This window comes from Hylaeus volcanicus, chromosome 3 (assembly GCF_026283585.1).
Source record: "Hylaeus volcanicus isolate JK05 chromosome 3, UHH_iyHylVolc1.0_haploid, whole genome shotgun sequence".
Classification (NCBI taxonomy): domain Eukaryota; kingdom Metazoa; phylum Arthropoda; class Insecta; order Hymenoptera; family Colletidae; genus Hylaeus; species Hylaeus volcanicus.
Genome location: NC_071978.1, coordinates 20047528 through 20065846, shown reverse-complemented (window position 1 = coordinate 20065846; position 18319 = coordinate 20047528). Strand labels below are relative to the sequence as shown.

Genomic DNA, 18319 nt, shown 5'->3' with positions numbered 1-18319 from the left:
CATCTGAATTAATGCCATCATGCATCATCTTGGTATAAAGCAGTTTCTTCGAAGTCGCTGTATTTCTGTTGATGAGTATACCAAGCCCCTTCACTGTGCATAAAATTACGAATACCTGTGCATTTTGTTTCGATTGAATCTTTGTAAAATGTTTGTAACATGTCACAATTTGCAGTCGAAGATAAAAAAGACAAAAAGTAGATTCATTTTTAATAAAATCAACATATACATAGAAATATTAGGAATATATTCATAACGTTTATTCGAATGAACAGTTGAGGCATGTTATAAGTCAACTGTTTTGTTATGATGTTATACTTTTGTTATTATATTTTTATTATGGTATATTGTTTTTCAGATATTGTATATCAATCAATATACAGTTAATTATGCTGTCTTGTTATAATGTTATAATGATTTGTTGCTCTTCAGTAAATGTATATCAATCATCTTGAGTCAACAGATGAGAAAGTACGAATGACTCACTATGCTTACATCAAACCTAAGAACTGTGCTTAGATTTGAAGCGTGTGAATGTTTTATAATTGCTCACTGGACTGTTATCTGTGCAGTCAACAAAAGCCATTGTTCTATTATAACACTGAAATTGCAATGTTTAATTCTGCATTTTAAATTTTACCCATGAAGGTACACTCAACTCGTAATATATACTTAGAAAAGAGAAGTCGCATCCGCTGCTAGAATTTCAAGTTTACGGATTCGTGTGTCATAACATTCGTAACTATAAATGTACCAGATGTTACTACGCTACATAATTGGACAGTATTTTTAGAATGAATGTACCGTTGCAGAGTGCAATAAGTGAACGGCACACGAGAGTGCTACTTGTTCATACAGCTACAGTAGAGACAGTGATGTCAATCACAGTTAGCAATATAGTTTCACCTTGTCGAAATTTTTATTTATCATTTTGTTTTAATAAATGTTTTGTTAGGTGTCACATTTTAATTTTTTATTATTTAGGTAATTTATTTTTATTTAAGTTTTGCGTGTATCGCGTATATAAAATACTAATACAATTTAAAAACTATTTATACAATTTTAAAGGATTGCCATTCGTAGTACTTAATTTCAAATTTTTATAATATTCGCATGTAATCGTAATTATTTTTTTCATGTACTGAATAGTATAGCCAAGTTATGGGAAATCTTTGATATGTCAAGAAATTTGTTTGTTAAAAGGGAAATTCAATTTTAGTTAATTAGAATGATCTCTGAAATAATTTAAGTGTACTTCAAATCCCGATAGAATCTAAAAATAAATTTAAAGGAGAACAGAATTGAATCTTCAAATTGACTACTGATGGTATGGCAGTATATCGAAATGATGTAAGCTTTTTTAACACTTTACCGACCGGGTAGCCTATTAACCGACTTTTTGCCATGGCAAGTACTTGAGTTATAAACTATTATATAAATATTAATCTAAGAACAATTCTAGTAAATGAAATGAATATTGAATAATATTAATAGTACGAAAATAAGAAATATTGTTAATTATATGTTTAAACGTTACCGGTCGGTAAAGTGTTAACTCAAGACACGATACATTCATCTCTTGAGGCACAAATTTTAAATTAATTTTGTTTTGCTTTAATCGAATACAGCCAAACAAAAGCAATCTTCACCTATAAATTGATTTTGACATACAAATACGCTGTCTAACATTAACATCGTATATTCTTTATTTTCTAATTATACTCGTTAAATAACAGTAATTTTGCTATAAACCCAGAGATACAATGTCAGCATCCCTCAGGAGGTCAAACATAAAAATTGGGACGCGTCAGGAGTTACGGTAATCGTGGCGTGAAGTGTGGTACACTTATTCAGTAAGCAAGTTGTAAAACATCTGTACGCGAGTAAAATTCTTAAGTAATTAGAAACGTAGAGCACGTTCTTCAGTCTGACGTCTGACGGTATGACGGCACTGTGTGTCCAGTGCACTGACTCATCGATCAGTACACGTCGGACCGTGGCACGGTTGAGTCGCATCTTCTGTTCGTCGCGTGAATTATTCAAAATCGACGTTCCGCGATTGTCGATGGTGCTACACGTGTACCCGCATAACCTGCCGCAAATGTTGTTTCCAATTGTATTTTCGTGAGTGCCTTTCCCATGTGCCTTTCTCGGATACGAAGTGTTTAATTGGATACAAAGGAGTAACCGAAAAGCCGAATTCATTGTAATGGTAAGCGCTAGAAAGCGTTAACTTTCCGTTTACCGACAGAATATGTATGTTACACGGTGCAATTACCGATTTTAGTTATGAATCAATGTGGAAACGCGATTGAGACGTTGTTTAGTGAAAGTAAATACATGCACGAATTTATAGGTCAGTTGACATTCTGATCGAGTTGTAATGAATTCTATGAACGAAAACAAGTTTAATATCGTGCAAGTGGGTGGCGAAGTTAATCGTTGTTTACAATCGATTCTTTTTTTTTTTGTTACCCGAACAAAATGTCTGAGTGGTAGGCGATGATCGTTCGGCAGAGTAAATATTACAGGGAAAGGTGACAGGTGCAAATTCGAGGCAATGTTCTTCGTATGTGTAGAAATCAATGTTTATGATGGAAACGAAATAATCAGAATTATTAATCGTAATGTAGGATCGAGTAAACAAAAGATGTATAACCTAACTTGACTTTAGCACCTCGGTCTGTAGTTTTTGTGAGTTACTCAAGTAATACAGAGTTATCTGAAATGTGATACGTCACAAAATATTCATCCATGTGATTTATCAGGTAGTACTTATCAGATAACTATGTGACGATAAGAAAAGACGTGTCTTATACCGTAAAACTGATAAAGAAAAAAGGGATTATTGTAATAAAATTGGCTTCTATTTTAATTCATGCTTCTCCAACTAATTGATTATAATTTATTTATTAGTATTTATTAAGAAGTTAAACTTTATAATATTTGTACCTAGCAAAACATTTTATTAATGTTTTTACCATCAAAGAATTTTTGTAACTTTTATAATATCACATTTTTTTGGAATATTCATTTTAATTGAAAATCTGTTATGATGCACATACTCGAGTGCCACAATTTAAGTTTCATTTTAAAGTATTTCCAGTGGCACTCGTATTACGTTAGTCTGCTTCTGTTCGTTATGTTTATTTTATTTTTTAATTCATTTGTATCGACAACTGAAACAACAACTGACGACTGGGTTACGAGTTCTTAAGTTTTTTACTAAATCATATGAATCGACATCGCAACAGCAGCATAACGTAAACGGAATGAATCATCGAATTTTTCTCCGTATGAGAAATCTGATTCACTTTGTTAGTCGAACGTCACATGTCTACAATTTTATACTGATTATAAAACTTGCGATTTGTTCTGCAAATGAAAGTTCCTATCGACACTAATTTAGATTTCTATATACAGTGTGTGTAGAAAGTATTCGTACACCGATCAATTTCCAAAAAAACTATGTAAAATTGTAATTTATTAACTTACTTATTTATAAACAATGACATTCTAAATATTTCACGGAAATCTCTAGAATAGATAGAGTACAAAAAAATAGCTATTTATGTAAGTTGCGAAATTAACAAGAAAAAAACAATTAATCGATAGAAATATTGAAGCGATAGGTATTCGCACAACTGTTTAATTTTTAAAACTTGATTAAAAAAAAAAAAAGAAATTTACATTAATTTACAAGTATATAATAGTTCCTTCGTGGGATTTCCTTTAGATTTCATAATTATTGTAACTTTTCTAAACGTTAAATTAACTAAATTATTAGTTATTCAAAGTGGCATCTTCTTCAATTCCTCTATTAGAGCCATTTTTAAAAGTACTTTACTGGAAATTTGATGTTTTCTAATTCGTACGGAGTAATAAACTAATGTGTTTACGTTACAAACTCTACTGTAAACACTTCGTCATAATGAATCGTACAAATACTTATTGCTTCTATACTTTTACCCACTTTTCGCACTTTTTTTTGTTAATTTCAAAAATTATATTAACTATATCTATTGTAGAGACTTCCGAGAATATGTACAATATCATTGATTATAAAAAATGAAGTTAAGAAACTACAATTTCACACAAAAAGTTTTTTGGGAAATTGATCGGTGTACGAATACATTCTACATCCACTGTAGGTTAGAAGTAAACAGGAATAAGATGCAAGTTTAAAATTACGCAGCGTACAGTTAACCTTTGAAATTCAAACTTACATAAATTCACCTCTACAATTCCATAAACATTTGTCTTATAAATTTAACGTCAATGTAATTTGTTTGTTTCTTGACCTTATCTTGCCTCGTGCTACAATGCGTGTCCTGGTTCTTGCGGTAAGCATTCTTTTTCAATCGTATTGCTGCCAATTCTTTGCTTTAGTATTATGTTATTGGGTTTGGAAAGTATAGTACATTCGAACGCAGATAAATGATAGGATTTCATAAATAAATCTGATCAAATTATAGAAATTTAGTTAGATCCCTCTGAAAGCAACAATTCCAGCGTAATACGATTTAGAATAGCCAATGCAAGCAAGATAACCGTAGATATCAGATAGTCGCTATAATTATTAGACTTCGCTAATAATCGCCTTTTTACAGTTAGAAACAAACGAGGTTAGACTTAGCTAATGGTTTTTTTTTTTTTTTTAATACCTTTGTTAGTTTAGCTTTTCGTGGCCATTGGTGCATATGTGTACGTTTAGCTATTTTTTTTTAAATTAAAATTAACGATGGTCAACGTTTCTATTCAAAATGCTAGAATATTTTTTTAATTAAAGAGGGAGGAGGGCCAAAGGAATTTTATTAGTTTCCTATTTCAATGGTTGTTACTAAAAAATATGACAAAGGCGTTATTAATAATAGAGCCATTTTAAACAGAAATTAGATTCAATTAAAATCATTTTAATTGAAAAACAAAATTGTACTCCATTGGAAAACTATTCCCTATAGAATCTTTCAGTAACGTTAAACAAAAATTCGTTGATATATATCTGACTATAAAATATAGTCAGTTTCCAATGATCATCTGAATTTAAAAACATAATCTGTGTTACTCTTTATATTTTTATAAGGAATTATAAATGTGCACATGTGTGCAGTGTTATGGTACACGTACATGTATCAAGTTGTTAGTTAGGAACCAAATTAGAACTGTACGAAGGACAGGTGAAACTTAATTGTTGTTAGCTCTGCGACTAGCACAGCTAGTGTCCTTGTGTACATTGGGGACGAGATTAAGAAACACTAAGAAGCCGGTAAGATACCGAGAAAGCGAGCAAGAAACAGTGAGGGCGAGCGAGATACATTTCACATTTGATCGTTAGGCGCATTTAGTGCACAAGAAGGACACCACTGTATATAAAACTAAATACTCTTCAAGGTAGACCTCGATCAGGTCTACGACGATCGCGGTCGAGTGTTATATTTTCGTAAGAAATAATATGTACAATTTTATATGTATGTTATGTAGTCCTCATCGTTATACATATACAGGGTGTTCCAGTTCAGGTGATGACCTTAAATCTCTTCGTTGTTTTAAACGAAACAAGCATATACAGTGGGTGTAGAAAGTATTCGTACACCGATCAATTTCCAAAAAAAACTATGTAAAATTGTAATTTATTAACTTATTTTTTATCAACAATGACATCCTAAATATTTCACGGAAATCTCTAGAATAGATAGAGTACAAAATAATAGCTATTTATGTAAGTTGCGAAATTAACAAGAAAAAAACAATTAATCGATAGAAATATTGAAGCAATAGGTATTCGCACAACTGTTTAATTTTTAAAACTTGATTAAAAAAAAAAAAGAAATTTACATTGATTTACAAGTATATAATAGTTCCTTCGTGGGATTTCCTTTAGATTTTATAATTATTGTAACTTTTCTAAACGTTAAATTAACTAAATTATTAGTTATTCAAAGTGGCATCTTCTTCAATTCCTCTATTAAAGCCATTTTTAAAAGTACTTTACTGGCAATTTGATGTTTTCTAATTCGTACGGAGTAATAAACTAATGTGTTTACGTTACAAACTCTACTGTAAACACTTCGTCATAAGTGTTTAACTATAGAAAAACCATGTAGGAAGCTTTTCTCAAAAGTGAAAACGCAATTTTTTAAAAATCAAAGAAATATTTTTATAAGACTTTGCAATGGGTGATCCGTCGATTTTGATCAAAATCGAAAATTGTTCATGAAAATAATTTTTCACTTCCTCGGTCAAAATGAAGCATATTTCGTTAAATAACATGTAGGCGTACGTGCTATTATTTATGAGAAAAAAATTCCGGAAGAAAAGAAGAAAAATATCTTAAACAAAAGTTGCACATCTCGATAAGATATGCAATTATTATCGAATATATTTTTTCGCGAAACAAATATTCGTCGAGAATTTTAGAAAATTTTGCAAAGTGTACTTGAAAGTGTATACATATATTTTTTCTTTTGAAAATTCTACACTACATAGTTTTCATGTTAAAAATTCACACACATCGGCCTTGTAATAGCATAAATATTAGGTAACTAAAGCGATGATAAGATTACAGCTAAGAAACTAAAAATTGTTGCTAGCTTAAACACCGTTAATTACTCTTCACTTGCGATAGCGTGTTTTAAACCAAGGCATTTGTGTTATCAGAGTGAAAAGTTCTTGAAAACAGTGACCATGTATAGAATTTATAGTATTATGATGGTCGTAATACTAGAAATATATTTTTCGTAGATTAAAATAAAGAAGAAATATTAGAAAATATTAATTTGACTTAAAATTATGTTTCGTAATTGTATATTTTTTATCAGCGTTGATACTGCAATTTATGACACTATCGTTATCGTTCGACCGTGAATTTTTGCACATAATAATCTTAAACAGCACCGCCCGTTTAAAGTCAACAGTTTGACGCAGTGCCTTGCTGTTTTTCACAAAATGTAAAAACAGCACAATAAGTCCCAGAAGTCAATAATTTCCAAGAGTTTAAGTATAGCTAGACTGTAACATATTTACAAATTTTGAAATGTAATTGCAAAATATGTTCGATTTGCCATGGTGTGATCTATTTTTGCTATTTCAAGAGAAAGGTTTACTGATCTTATCTCGTTGATATTACGATAACGATAACAGATTTATTACGAAATACAGCATGCACCAGTTTTATCAAGAATGTCAGTCATTCTCAAACAGGGTGTGACCCACATGACGCATTAGAGTGAAAATTTGTACTATTGCTTCAAGGATGTAGATTCACCATGTGATTCAGTTTGTCAAAATTCGTGGGTGGTCAGACGTGTCCTCCCTCTTGTGAGTTATAAATAGCGCATACTGGCAATCACATTAGTAAACTTGAACTGATGTATCTCTGTAACTCAACTTCAGATTGCAAAATGCCAGAGACCCTCCCTCTTCTTGATTCTGTAATGGAGTTACACGTCTCTCTAAACACTCTGTGTGCAAGAAGTGAACAACACAGCCTGATTCTAATAGCATTTAATTTACCCAAAAGTTCAATGCTATTAGGCCAGTTCAAATTATTATTTTCTCTAGAATGATTACCACCCGCATTGATTTTCATTATTTTTAATTAGAAGGGTATTTATTAGATGTAGAAATTAATTCTGTGGATTATATTCAATTATTTATAACTAAGCAGAAACATTTACTTGTAATTTTGTTAAAAATGTTAAAATACCAATCTTTCAAGTCCTTTATTCAATCTATATGAATCTATACAGGGTGTCCCAAGAATGTTGTAACACCTTGAAAGGGGTGGTTCGGGAGGTGATTTCGAACAACTTTTTCCTTCGCGAAAATGTTGTCCGAGGCTTCGTTGAGGAGATATTAACGGAAAACACTGACCAATCAGAGCGCGCGGATACCGGTGGATCGGCCGCGGTAGCGAAAGCTACGAGCTAAGCGGCCGCGTCAATGGCCTTCGATGCACGTTGAGTCATTTGTTCGCGTACAAGCGCGGCCGCTTAGCTCGTAGCCTTCGCTACCGCGGCCACTCCACCGGTATCCGCGCGCTCTGATTGGTCGACGTTTTCCGTTAATATCTCCTCAACGAAGCCTCGGACCACATTTTCGCTAAGGAAAAAGTTATTTCAAATCACCTCCCGAACCACCGCTTTCAAGGAGTTACAACATTTTTGGGACACCCTGTATAGGTCTACAGGTATAGTCGCTGATAGAGATCATGTGAGGTCGTAAACCGAAACAGCAGTTATTGCTTTATTGTATAAAGTATACATGCCCACGTTACACCCCGGAGCCCCAAGATTTGATGCTTGTTACGCGGGTTTTTCCAAATTGGAAAAACCGAAAGCTTTATAAAACGAAATAGTCTTATGGTAATCGATTCATGCATTACAGAATTATGTGTGAACATACATAAGAAACAAAAAGTTATTGAAATATGAACATCCTAATTCTGATACCATACGGTCCTGAACGAAAAGTCTAGCTCTGTCCTTGTCTAAAAAGTTGTCAGATTACTAATTGCGGTCGACTTAAGTTGTAAAGATCGATGTCCGAACGACTTTACGACCTCACAAGATCCCTTTCAGCGACAGTACCTAGGTACCCAAGTCTCAACTTGATGGTAATTAGAATAAATCTGCATAAAGTTCATTAGCCAATAAATACTGCTTCTTATCGTTTTATGATTGAAAACCATTCTGGTTTCGTTTTTCACTTTTAAATGTAATCAAACGGAAGTGAGTGAGTCTGGATACATTTTGCGTTTGATTACTTTAGTCGCTCAGCTAGGGGATAGACTTTGTGTTTCATTACACTATTCGCTGAGCTACGGGATTGTGTTAACGTTTGATTACATTGGTGTCTGAGCTATCAGATTAGTTTTCCGTTAATAATAAATTACTTTTGCCTTTCCTGTATTCTAGTAAGTCGGCTTTCAATCACTGTCGTTCAATTTATAATCGAGGACCTGTAAGTTTTTCTAACAGTTTTCAAGTGTACTTGATAATTAGATATTTGATATACCAACAAGCTAAATGTCATAAGCATTTAATAAGCTAAATTTCACGGATACCGAAGTTCGTATAGATACGTTGCAATAGAGATCAGGTTGAGGACTTGGAAGGTTGGGATTTTAATGTATCAAAATAACGAGTAAGTATATCTGTTTAAACTAGAGTTATAAATTAATAAATATAAGGAATAAAGGAACAGAATTAATTTCTACATCTAATAATTAGAGATTTGTCTACTTAGTGTATATTACAGGATAATTGAATGCCGAATTGTTTAATTTAAAGTATATTTCGTCTTCCTTGGTTCAAACATCCAGTTTCACATTTTAGTTTGAAGTGGTCGATCAAACATGCGATGCAACGGACAATTGCTCAGCGTAGTTACTATACCGTTGCAGCATTCAGGTTGCTGCCCTAAATTAAGAGCATTTCAATTGTTTCCTTGTTAGTATAATGATTCAGGATTGAGGAAGACGATAAAATGTAGCGCATTATTAAGTAATTCTTTCGTTCTGAAATTCTTTAAATGAAAGGAACGAGATGAATCTAATATAATGTAAGCTAATCTAATGTAACATAGTTAGCTTTATTATTTGAAAGAGAACAAGTTACGTCTTCTAGATCCAACGAATTGTACAGGAACTTTAGCATACAGCAGTTTTCCTATAATATTTAACATTATTAACGATAAAGTAGAAGAAGAAAATGTTTTGTTGCTCCGTCTCGGTTACTGATTAGGAACTTTGAGTCATCATCGATTGCGACTCGTAGATAACGGGATGACTTGTTCCATGTCGGTAGACCGAGGAAGTGGCAGGAATGGTTATTAACCGTAACATCCTGAGAGACAAAAGTAGTGACAATCCGGAGACTGCTGCTGGACAAATTAACACACTTTGTCAACCTAACTAATATAACTAGAAACTTGACAATTTTTCAAATCAAAGACTGTCAGCCTAAGATAATTAGAAACTTAGCAACTTTCCATTATGCACTGTTTAACGAGTTTGACATCGTGATTTGTTTTTGTAATTATCGTGACTGGCACGGGGATAATCAAGTTATTCATCTGGTCGTTTCATTTTTCTAGAAATTTTTCTTAACGGCTCTTCATTTGAAATTTCAAACTCAAGCGTTACATGCATTTCTTGGTTGTGCTCATTATCTGCACGAAGGATGGCCATAGCTGACCGCTCATTGAGCTGCGATTGCTCAGGGCCGTATCTATGTAGAGACAAATGAGAAAAAGGAAGGCAGAGTTTCTTCCTGAATATACAGTGGGTGTAAAAAGTATTCGTACACTGTTCAATTTCCAAAAAAAAACTGTGTAAAATTGTAATTTATTAACTTATTTTTGATAAACAATGTCATTCTACATATTCTCGGAAATCTCTAGAATAGATAAATTACAAAAAAAATAGCTATTGGGCTGTCTGGAAAGTCCATGCCGATTTTTAGTAGACGGTACAGATCTAAATATATCGGAATGACTGAAAACAAATAATATGTGTACATTCCTTAACAGGTGGAAAGGTTGTGGAACAAAATGGTACATATATAATTCAATAAATATAAATCAAAATTCAAATATGCCTTTGAATATTTCTTAAAAATAGGCATGATCTTTCCGGACAACCCAATATTTATGTAAGTTGCGAAATTAACAAGAAAAAAAACAATTAATCGATAGAAATGTTGAAGCAATAAGTATTCGCACATCTGTTTAAAAGTACTTTACTGGAAATTTGATGTTTTCTAATTCATACGGAGCAATAAACGAATGTGCTTACGTTACAAACTCTACTGTAAATGGTTCGTCATAAGAATCGTACAAATACTTATTGCTTCTATACTTTCACCCACTTTTCGCATCTTTTTGTTAATTTCACAAATTCTATTAACTAGTAAATGTTGTTTGGACTATATCTATCTTAGAGACTTCCGAGAATATGTAAAATATCATTGATTAGAAAAAAGGAAGTTAAGAAACTACAATTTCACACAAAAAGTTTTTTGGGAAATTGATCGGTGTACGAATATATTCTACACCCACTGTATGTAGATTTCCTTAAAAATTCATAACATTATCATACATTCTACTTTGGAAACAAAGAAATTAAATTTTTTTTAACGATTGAGTCCCTGACAGTAATTTATCCAATAATACTTTTGTGTAACAAAATGTCGTATCTTTCTCGATGCATATTAACCCGAATTTAAAAACTCAAGTTACATTTATTTCTATTTTGTATTAACACGTTCACTGTCAAACTACTACTCTTGAAAATTTCTACTGTGATTAAATTTTGTTTACAGTCTATTGGAAACCGTGTAATGAAACATTTATTGCGGTGTTTAGTTTTGTAACTTCATTAAAGTTCAAGTATTTTATTTAAATTCATTTTCTGTGACACTTAACTTTCAGAATTAATTTTCGTAGTTTTTCAGTGAAAATCACTGTCACCCATGTATGGGTGACGTGCCGATCAACGTGTTAAATATTAAGAAGACGAGGTTTCTGAATCAAAGGATTAGAAGCTGCATCGGGGCATTGGTAAAACCAATGTCCTTTCTGCGCTTATACCATCGCCATATATGATCATTTCCAGGCCATAAAATGTTCGATTGATGCCATTGTGTCCGTGTCCTTCCGGTGCAAGGAGACATTCCTTTCCCAACTGAAAACAATCTATATCTAGCCAACGTACGCCGCGTGCGTTATTTAAAATCTGTGCGTGTCAACGCAATCGTACACGCGATCCACGCTCTGTGTTTAACACTTATTATTCATCATTAGTAAGACGGTTTGAAAGGAACTACACTCGGTGACAACGAAATAACACCGCACGAAATTAGCGTGCTATGCTTCAGCGAAACGTTGTTCAATCTTTCTAAAAAGTTGTCTTTTCATTGTCCACGTACATCGTATCAGTTCTGAAGAACGTATTCGAATTAAAAAAATCCAGATACAAAATTATTCGAACGAACAATTCGAGTGCGAGTCAAGGCAGAATTTTATCGAAATTTTATTCGAATAACGCCAAACTCTTTTGAATGTTTGTACATCCACGAGTTAATTGATAAAAAAAAAAAAAGAAAAAACAAGGAATATGAGATGTTCATTTTATTTTTGTACTTAGGGAGCTATAAAATAATCGTAGATGAGAAAGTAAGAGGAAAAGTTACGAAACTTTTCTATGAAACGATCCTTTTAAAATTTAAAAGGTTTTTTCTGGGTCAAAATGGAAAAGTAACATGATATAGTATCGACTGTTTAAGTAATACGTAAACCTTAATTATTTTAATAAACTTTGCAATATAAATAGCAAACAAGAGGTAATAAATTAAGTAATATCGTCCAATCTGAACTTTTCATTTTGTTATTTAAAAAAAGAATAACTTGCCTTTGAAAAGCGAAAAGTTATAGTACGTTGTTTTGTCATCTCGACAAGAGTAAGTTTGGTGACCCTAACTGCACCGCAAGATGTAGGTGTAATAGATCAGCGTCAATGACGACAATCATTTCTTTCAAGGCGTCTTCCTTTTGATTCGATTTAACGAGCTCAAGGCAGCGGAACGTCTCCATGCAAATGTTATCTAGCAGGATGCAGTCGCCTAACTGTTCAAAGACTACCAACGAGTCTTCTCGAGAAATTTCATGTTTTCATTTATTTTTCAAAAATTGTGTTTTCACTTTAGAGAGAAACTTTGTATATGTTATTCGTATAGCCCCACGAGATCTACAACGAAAAAAAGTTTCAATCCAAACTGTTCATTAATAAGAAAGCTATAAATTTTTGAAGATCGGCCTACTTTTTGCATATTTTTTTAAAAATTCTTCACCTAAAGACGAGTAGTTTTCGTTTTGATTATTATCCGTTCAGGTAATCAAGAGTTATGAAGTTTCTTTACAGTGTTTTCAAAATAACGGGTTTTTGAAGGATAGCAGAAAACAAAATTTTGGTTTCGAATATATTTATTCAGTCATTTTGTTGAAATTAATTTCTCCTTTTCCTGTTCACATTGTACTTATCAGTAGCGCCCTGTTCCCTTTAATCCAGGACTGTTCTTTATCTCTCTCCGCAATGCAGGCGGTTGGTATTGCTTGGCTTGCACATGCTTGGCTTCGAGAATTATATACAGAATAGAGCATTTAAATGGGAACATCTAAGTACAGAATGTTTCATTCGAACCGAGGAGTTTACGCCACCATCGAGACGCGAAATAGTCTGATCTTGAAATAGTGATTCTTCGGCAATTAATTATTAATTGTTATATGAATCAGCAATTAAATATTTTTACTTTTATCAAAAATGTATTCTTATACGAAAGTAGTACGTTCGAGTTAAGAGTATGTCATGATACGAACTTTGAAGTGATTCGGATTAAAATTTTAGAGCATTCCATTTGTTATTAATTATGCATTTATTTAAGTGATTAGTTATTATGTAATTGGCGCGATTAATGGTTTAATATAGTAAATAGTACTTGCTTCAGGAGTAGTCTGGCTCATGTTTATCTTGAAAATTGAGAAATATTAAATGGAGTAAACCAAACATGATTTATCAAATGATAATCATTGTATTAATATGGATTTTGATTTTGTTTCAGGTTTATCATTGGCAGAGTCAAAATGTCAAACTTTCAGGAGTGGATGATATGGTTTTGCTCCCGAAAATTACGGAAGAGACTATTACTGAAAATCTTCGGAAGAGATATATGGATGACTACATATTTGTATCCTTTCTTACATGTATTTTAGAATAAAACTATTTAATGATATTATGCAATTAATTCTCTTTTTTACATAATTAAGAATTGATTATCAATTAAGATTTATTTAGTATAATTTAGTTATTTATTCAATTTTCATTAGTTTCAAAAGGAGTAAATTGTTCTTGTTTCATTTATAAGTTGATAAGTTAATTTTATGGAGTACGTTGGTTTGTAAGACTTAACTATAACGTTTTGTAATTTTATAACAATTCGCATTAACAATGTAGGCTAGACTGGATACTAACGATTGTGTGGTAGATAACGTGCATAATATCCTCTGCGTGAATATGAAAGTTCCCACTTGCATGAAAGATGAAAAGAATGGCGTCAGAGTTTGTAGGATTAAGAGCTAAGATAAATGCTACTTGTATAATTGGCGAAAAGGAGGTTATCAACTTTATAGGTGTAAAAAAGAATGCTGTAGTATCCCAATCATTCCATGAATACATTCATCATTTAATTTATATATATTTCTTCAATAGACCCAGAGGGTACGAATACTTATGGAACTGACTGTATATTTATTTTACCAGAATATGCAGAATTTTGCCTATTCTGAAATGTGACATTGAATCGGTGTGTAATTGCAAATTGCAGTAATTTTCTTAATGACTACTAGACATGCATCGGCCCCGTACTAGTATCGATCAACCCCTTCAAGCAGATGCCATATTTCGGAGAGAAGGAGATAGAAATTTATCAAGGAGCGGTTAGTTGCGATAATTAACAACTTTTTTCAACGAGAAATGTTTATAATTCTAATTTTTCCTGTTTTCTAGGCCCCGTATGAGAATCCACCACACATCTATGGACTTGCGGATGACATGTACAGAAATATGTTAATTGATTATGAAAGCCAGTGTGTTATCATTAGGTAACGCTCGAAGCAATTGAATTGTTTCAAACAATTATTTATTTACTACAAATACTGTAAAGTTGACAAAATTAAATATTTAGTGATTAATTATTATATTTAGTGATTCTGGACCTTTCTTGGACAATAATTAAAGTTTCTTAGCTACTGAACTTCGTATATACATATAGATACATTGTAACGAAAATCAATTTAGTTGGTGATGTAACCTAATAAAATAACGACTAAATAAAGTACAGAATTAACTCCTATATCTAATAACTATATTTGTTTACAACATTCTAAATATAATTTTCTTGTGTTACAGTGGTGAATCTGGTGCTGGAAAAACTGTAGCTGCGAAATATATAATGTCGTACGTCGCAAGGGTCAGCGGTGGTGGTAAGCGTGTCCAGAAAGTGAAAGATGTAATTCTGGAGTCCAATCCCCTTTTGGAAGCTTTTGGAAATGCAAAAACCGTTCGGAATAATAATAGCAGCAGATTTGTACGTATACTTTAAATACTCCTTTGTGTCGTCAAAGAGACAATTGTTAATGGATAATTAATAAAAGTTCAAGTATCCTACAAATCTTTTTTTCTAGGGTAAATACGTACAAATGCAGTTTGATCGTGGTGGTCAACCAAGTGGAGGAAAAGTTTCAAACTTCCTCTTAGAGAAGTCGAGGGTTACTTCTCATAACTGCGACGAAAGAAACTTCCATGTGTTCTATCAACTAATCACGGGTGCAAACCAACAAATGAAATGTAAATATCAGTTAAAAATGATCGTTACCTATACTTTACTTTCTTGATCTCGTTTTCACTATATATAACATTCACCTTTATTGTTTCTATTTCAAATGTTATATATTCTTGATCATTATATCCTCATACATTATTTAATTTGCCTTGACATCTATTATTATATAAGAATATTGTATATACATTAAATATTTTATTTTGTAGCCGAGTTTGGATTAACGGACCTTAATTATTATCAATATCTCCACTATGGTCAAAACCACAGAGTTGAGGGCATCAATGACGCTCACGAATTTCAAGAAACATTAAAAGGTAAGAGTATCAAAATATAACATTGATATTTTAATATAATTTTTAAGTATAACTTCAAATTTCGGAAGCCTTAATAATTGAAGCATTTTATTGTAACTATTCTAGCATTAAGCGTGATGGGAATAAGCGACACGGAGACAACTAATATTTGTAGAATAGTTGCTGGAATACTTCACATAGGAAATATTGAATTTGCTGAGCACGAAAATTATTCACAAATCAGTGATAAAAACAGTAAGTATTCGCTAACCAGTTAATTGTAGTTTCTTCAATGATCAAAAAATGAAATTTTGGATTTTAAAGATGTGCGTATTATTTGTATGTTTCAGCTCTCGATTATCCAGCTTATTTACTTGAAATCTCCGCAGACCAACTAGCCCATAAATTAATATCACGCGAGTTTGAATCGAAATGGGGTGGTCAATCTGAAAGTGTCGATGTCACGCTAAATGTGGAACAAGCTCTTTATACTCGAGATGCTTTGGCGAAAGATATCTATTCCAGGCTCTTCGATTATTTGGTCAAAGTAAGTAAGAAAGATTTGTAAAGAAAATTAATACTTCAGTCGTTTTATTTTTGTTAATATCTATTTATCTTACCAGACCAACTCGTTTTTTTATTTTAATGTGTTTTAATTGTTTTACAGAAAGTTAATTGCGCTATGGAGACTACTGCAGATAGTCTCGAGATTGGAATTTTGGATATCTACGGATTTGAAATCTTCGAGAAGAATGGATTTGAACAGTTCTGCATCAATTTTGCCAATGAAAAATTACAACAGATCTTTATAGAACTTACACTGAAGGCTGAACAGGTAAGTTTATTTTTTTTTTAATTAACAAATGTTTTATGGTAATTCATCACGTGTATTATTCCTGAATATCAGACACTTTGATAAAATGTCTCGTGTCGTGCGTAAGAGTTCACAAAATTAAACAAAATATTATTAATAATATATATATTATTCAATGCATGTACGTGGCCACCTGTACATTTATTTTTATTATATTTACATATTATATAATATCATACAATCTATATTAACAATTAATATGTATACGTGTATATAAAAAATATACGTATATAATATATATTATAAATACTTTATTTTTGAATTTCTTCATTCATAATTATAGAAGTTACCTAGTTACGCATAGTCTGCATCAAGGTTATGTTATCGACAACAGTTAGTCACATAGAGAATAAAAGAGATGTCAATCCACCAAATGGAAATAATAGAATCCAACATAAATTAATATTCAATAATAACGTAAATCCGTACAATAATAATTTATAATTCGCAATTGCAGTTAAAATAAATAAAACTGTGAATACTAGGTGTCACACATATTACAGGATGGAAAGCGTTCACAAATCAGACTCTATTATTTTGTTTTGACGATATGAATTACAGCTTACTTCGAGTAATGTTTAAAATTTGTTTAATTGCCAAATTTGATTGGAAAATTGGAAACGTAAAATCCATGTCTAGAATGAGAACAATTAATTGGTAGGAGTACATTAAAACAAAGTTTATTTGTGTGTATAGATAGTTCACCTATTGCTAGTAGATATTTTAGGGGAAACTCACTAAACCTTGTGCTCTTATAGTTCACTAATCCTTCTCATTAGACATTATTTTTCAAGAAGCTAAGAAATTTCACATTTTGACTTATTGAATCTATTTGACAAATGAAGACTGATGTATCCCGAATAGTTTCCTTTACATTAAAACGAATAAAATATTTCTCAAAATGTGTAGTTGCATCCACAAAAGATCATGTAGCTTATCGAACGTCTGGTGAACATCCAAGCGTGTAGTTAGCAATGATAGGTGTCCTTTACATGAAATTATCCAGCAATTTCAAATTTTGTTGAATGCAAATAAACCGATATCGCTATGAACAAGTTGCATCGCATCCCCGTGACTTTATCGACCTCATAGAACTGAGATCTTCCATAAGAATTCCTCCTGGTTCAGTCGTTCATAGGGTCAGACGTCGGAGAAGCTATATCCTGGCAGTATATCCGTTCTTCTCAATGCATATCTCTGAACAGGTGTAGTTTGTACCACTAAACTTCTGCTTGAAATTCTAGCTGGCGGTGCAGGTATTTGTTTTGGCAGTTCGCTGGAAGTCACCATAGAGTTTTCAGTGGTGGAAATATCATCGAAACCGTAAACCGACGCTATTCTGCTCAGCTTCTTAGCTTCGGTCCGTGAAATACTTCTTCGACCTTCACGGTTCCTGTCTACTCGATGATCATACTTCTTTGGCAGTCGAGTCGTTTTAGTATGTTCAGATTTATAATCGATTTGGCTCTGGTGATGAGGTCTTACTCTGAAAAACCCTATTGGATCGTTGTTGGACGTGGTCGAGGTCGAATCCTTTCGAAAAGAACCGCTGTGTCCTCTCACGTTTACATAAACTTTTGGTCTGTTGGATTTAAGGTAGTAGAACTTCTCGTCGAAGTTTTGAAGCTTTGGTGCATTCATTAGAATGTCTTTTTCCTCGTCGAACATCTTCAGTTTGAAATTTGGAGTTAAACCAAAGTCTCTCACGCCAAAAATTGAGCGTGGAACCACTTCTGGGTTTGGATAGGTGTCGTTGT

At 32.5% G+C, this 18319-nt stretch overlaps 1 protein-coding gene across 2 annotated transcripts in view; it reads left to right on the top strand.

Annotated features, from left to right (window-relative positions):
- Nucleotides 1–18319, top strand: part of LOC128874208 (unconventional myosin-If-like) — a 40975-nt gene that overhangs the window by 6957 nt on the left and 15699 nt on the right. The window contains exons 1-10 of one of the 2 annotated variants that reach the window (XM_054118684.1): nt 1976–2212; nt 13617–13742; nt 14401–14490; nt 14561–14655; nt 14963–15140; nt 15238–15400; nt 15602–15709; nt 15815–15943; nt 16039–16235; nt 16356–16523. In XM_054118684.1, the coding sequence (XP_053974659.1) occupies nt 2210–2212; nt 13617–13742; nt 14401–14490; nt 14561–14655; nt 14963–15140; nt 15238–15400; nt 15602–15709; nt 15815–15943; nt 16039–16235; nt 16356–16523 (1257 nt within the window). In that variant the 5' untranslated portion in view covers nt 1976–2209. Of the gene's footprint in view, nt 1–1975; nt 2213–13616; nt 13743–14400; nt 14491–14560; nt 14656–14962; nt 15141–15237; nt 15401–15601; nt 15710–15814; nt 15944–16038; nt 16236–16355; nt 16524–18319 lie in introns of those variants that run through there. The other variant, XM_054118685.1, reaches the window with a different exon arrangement.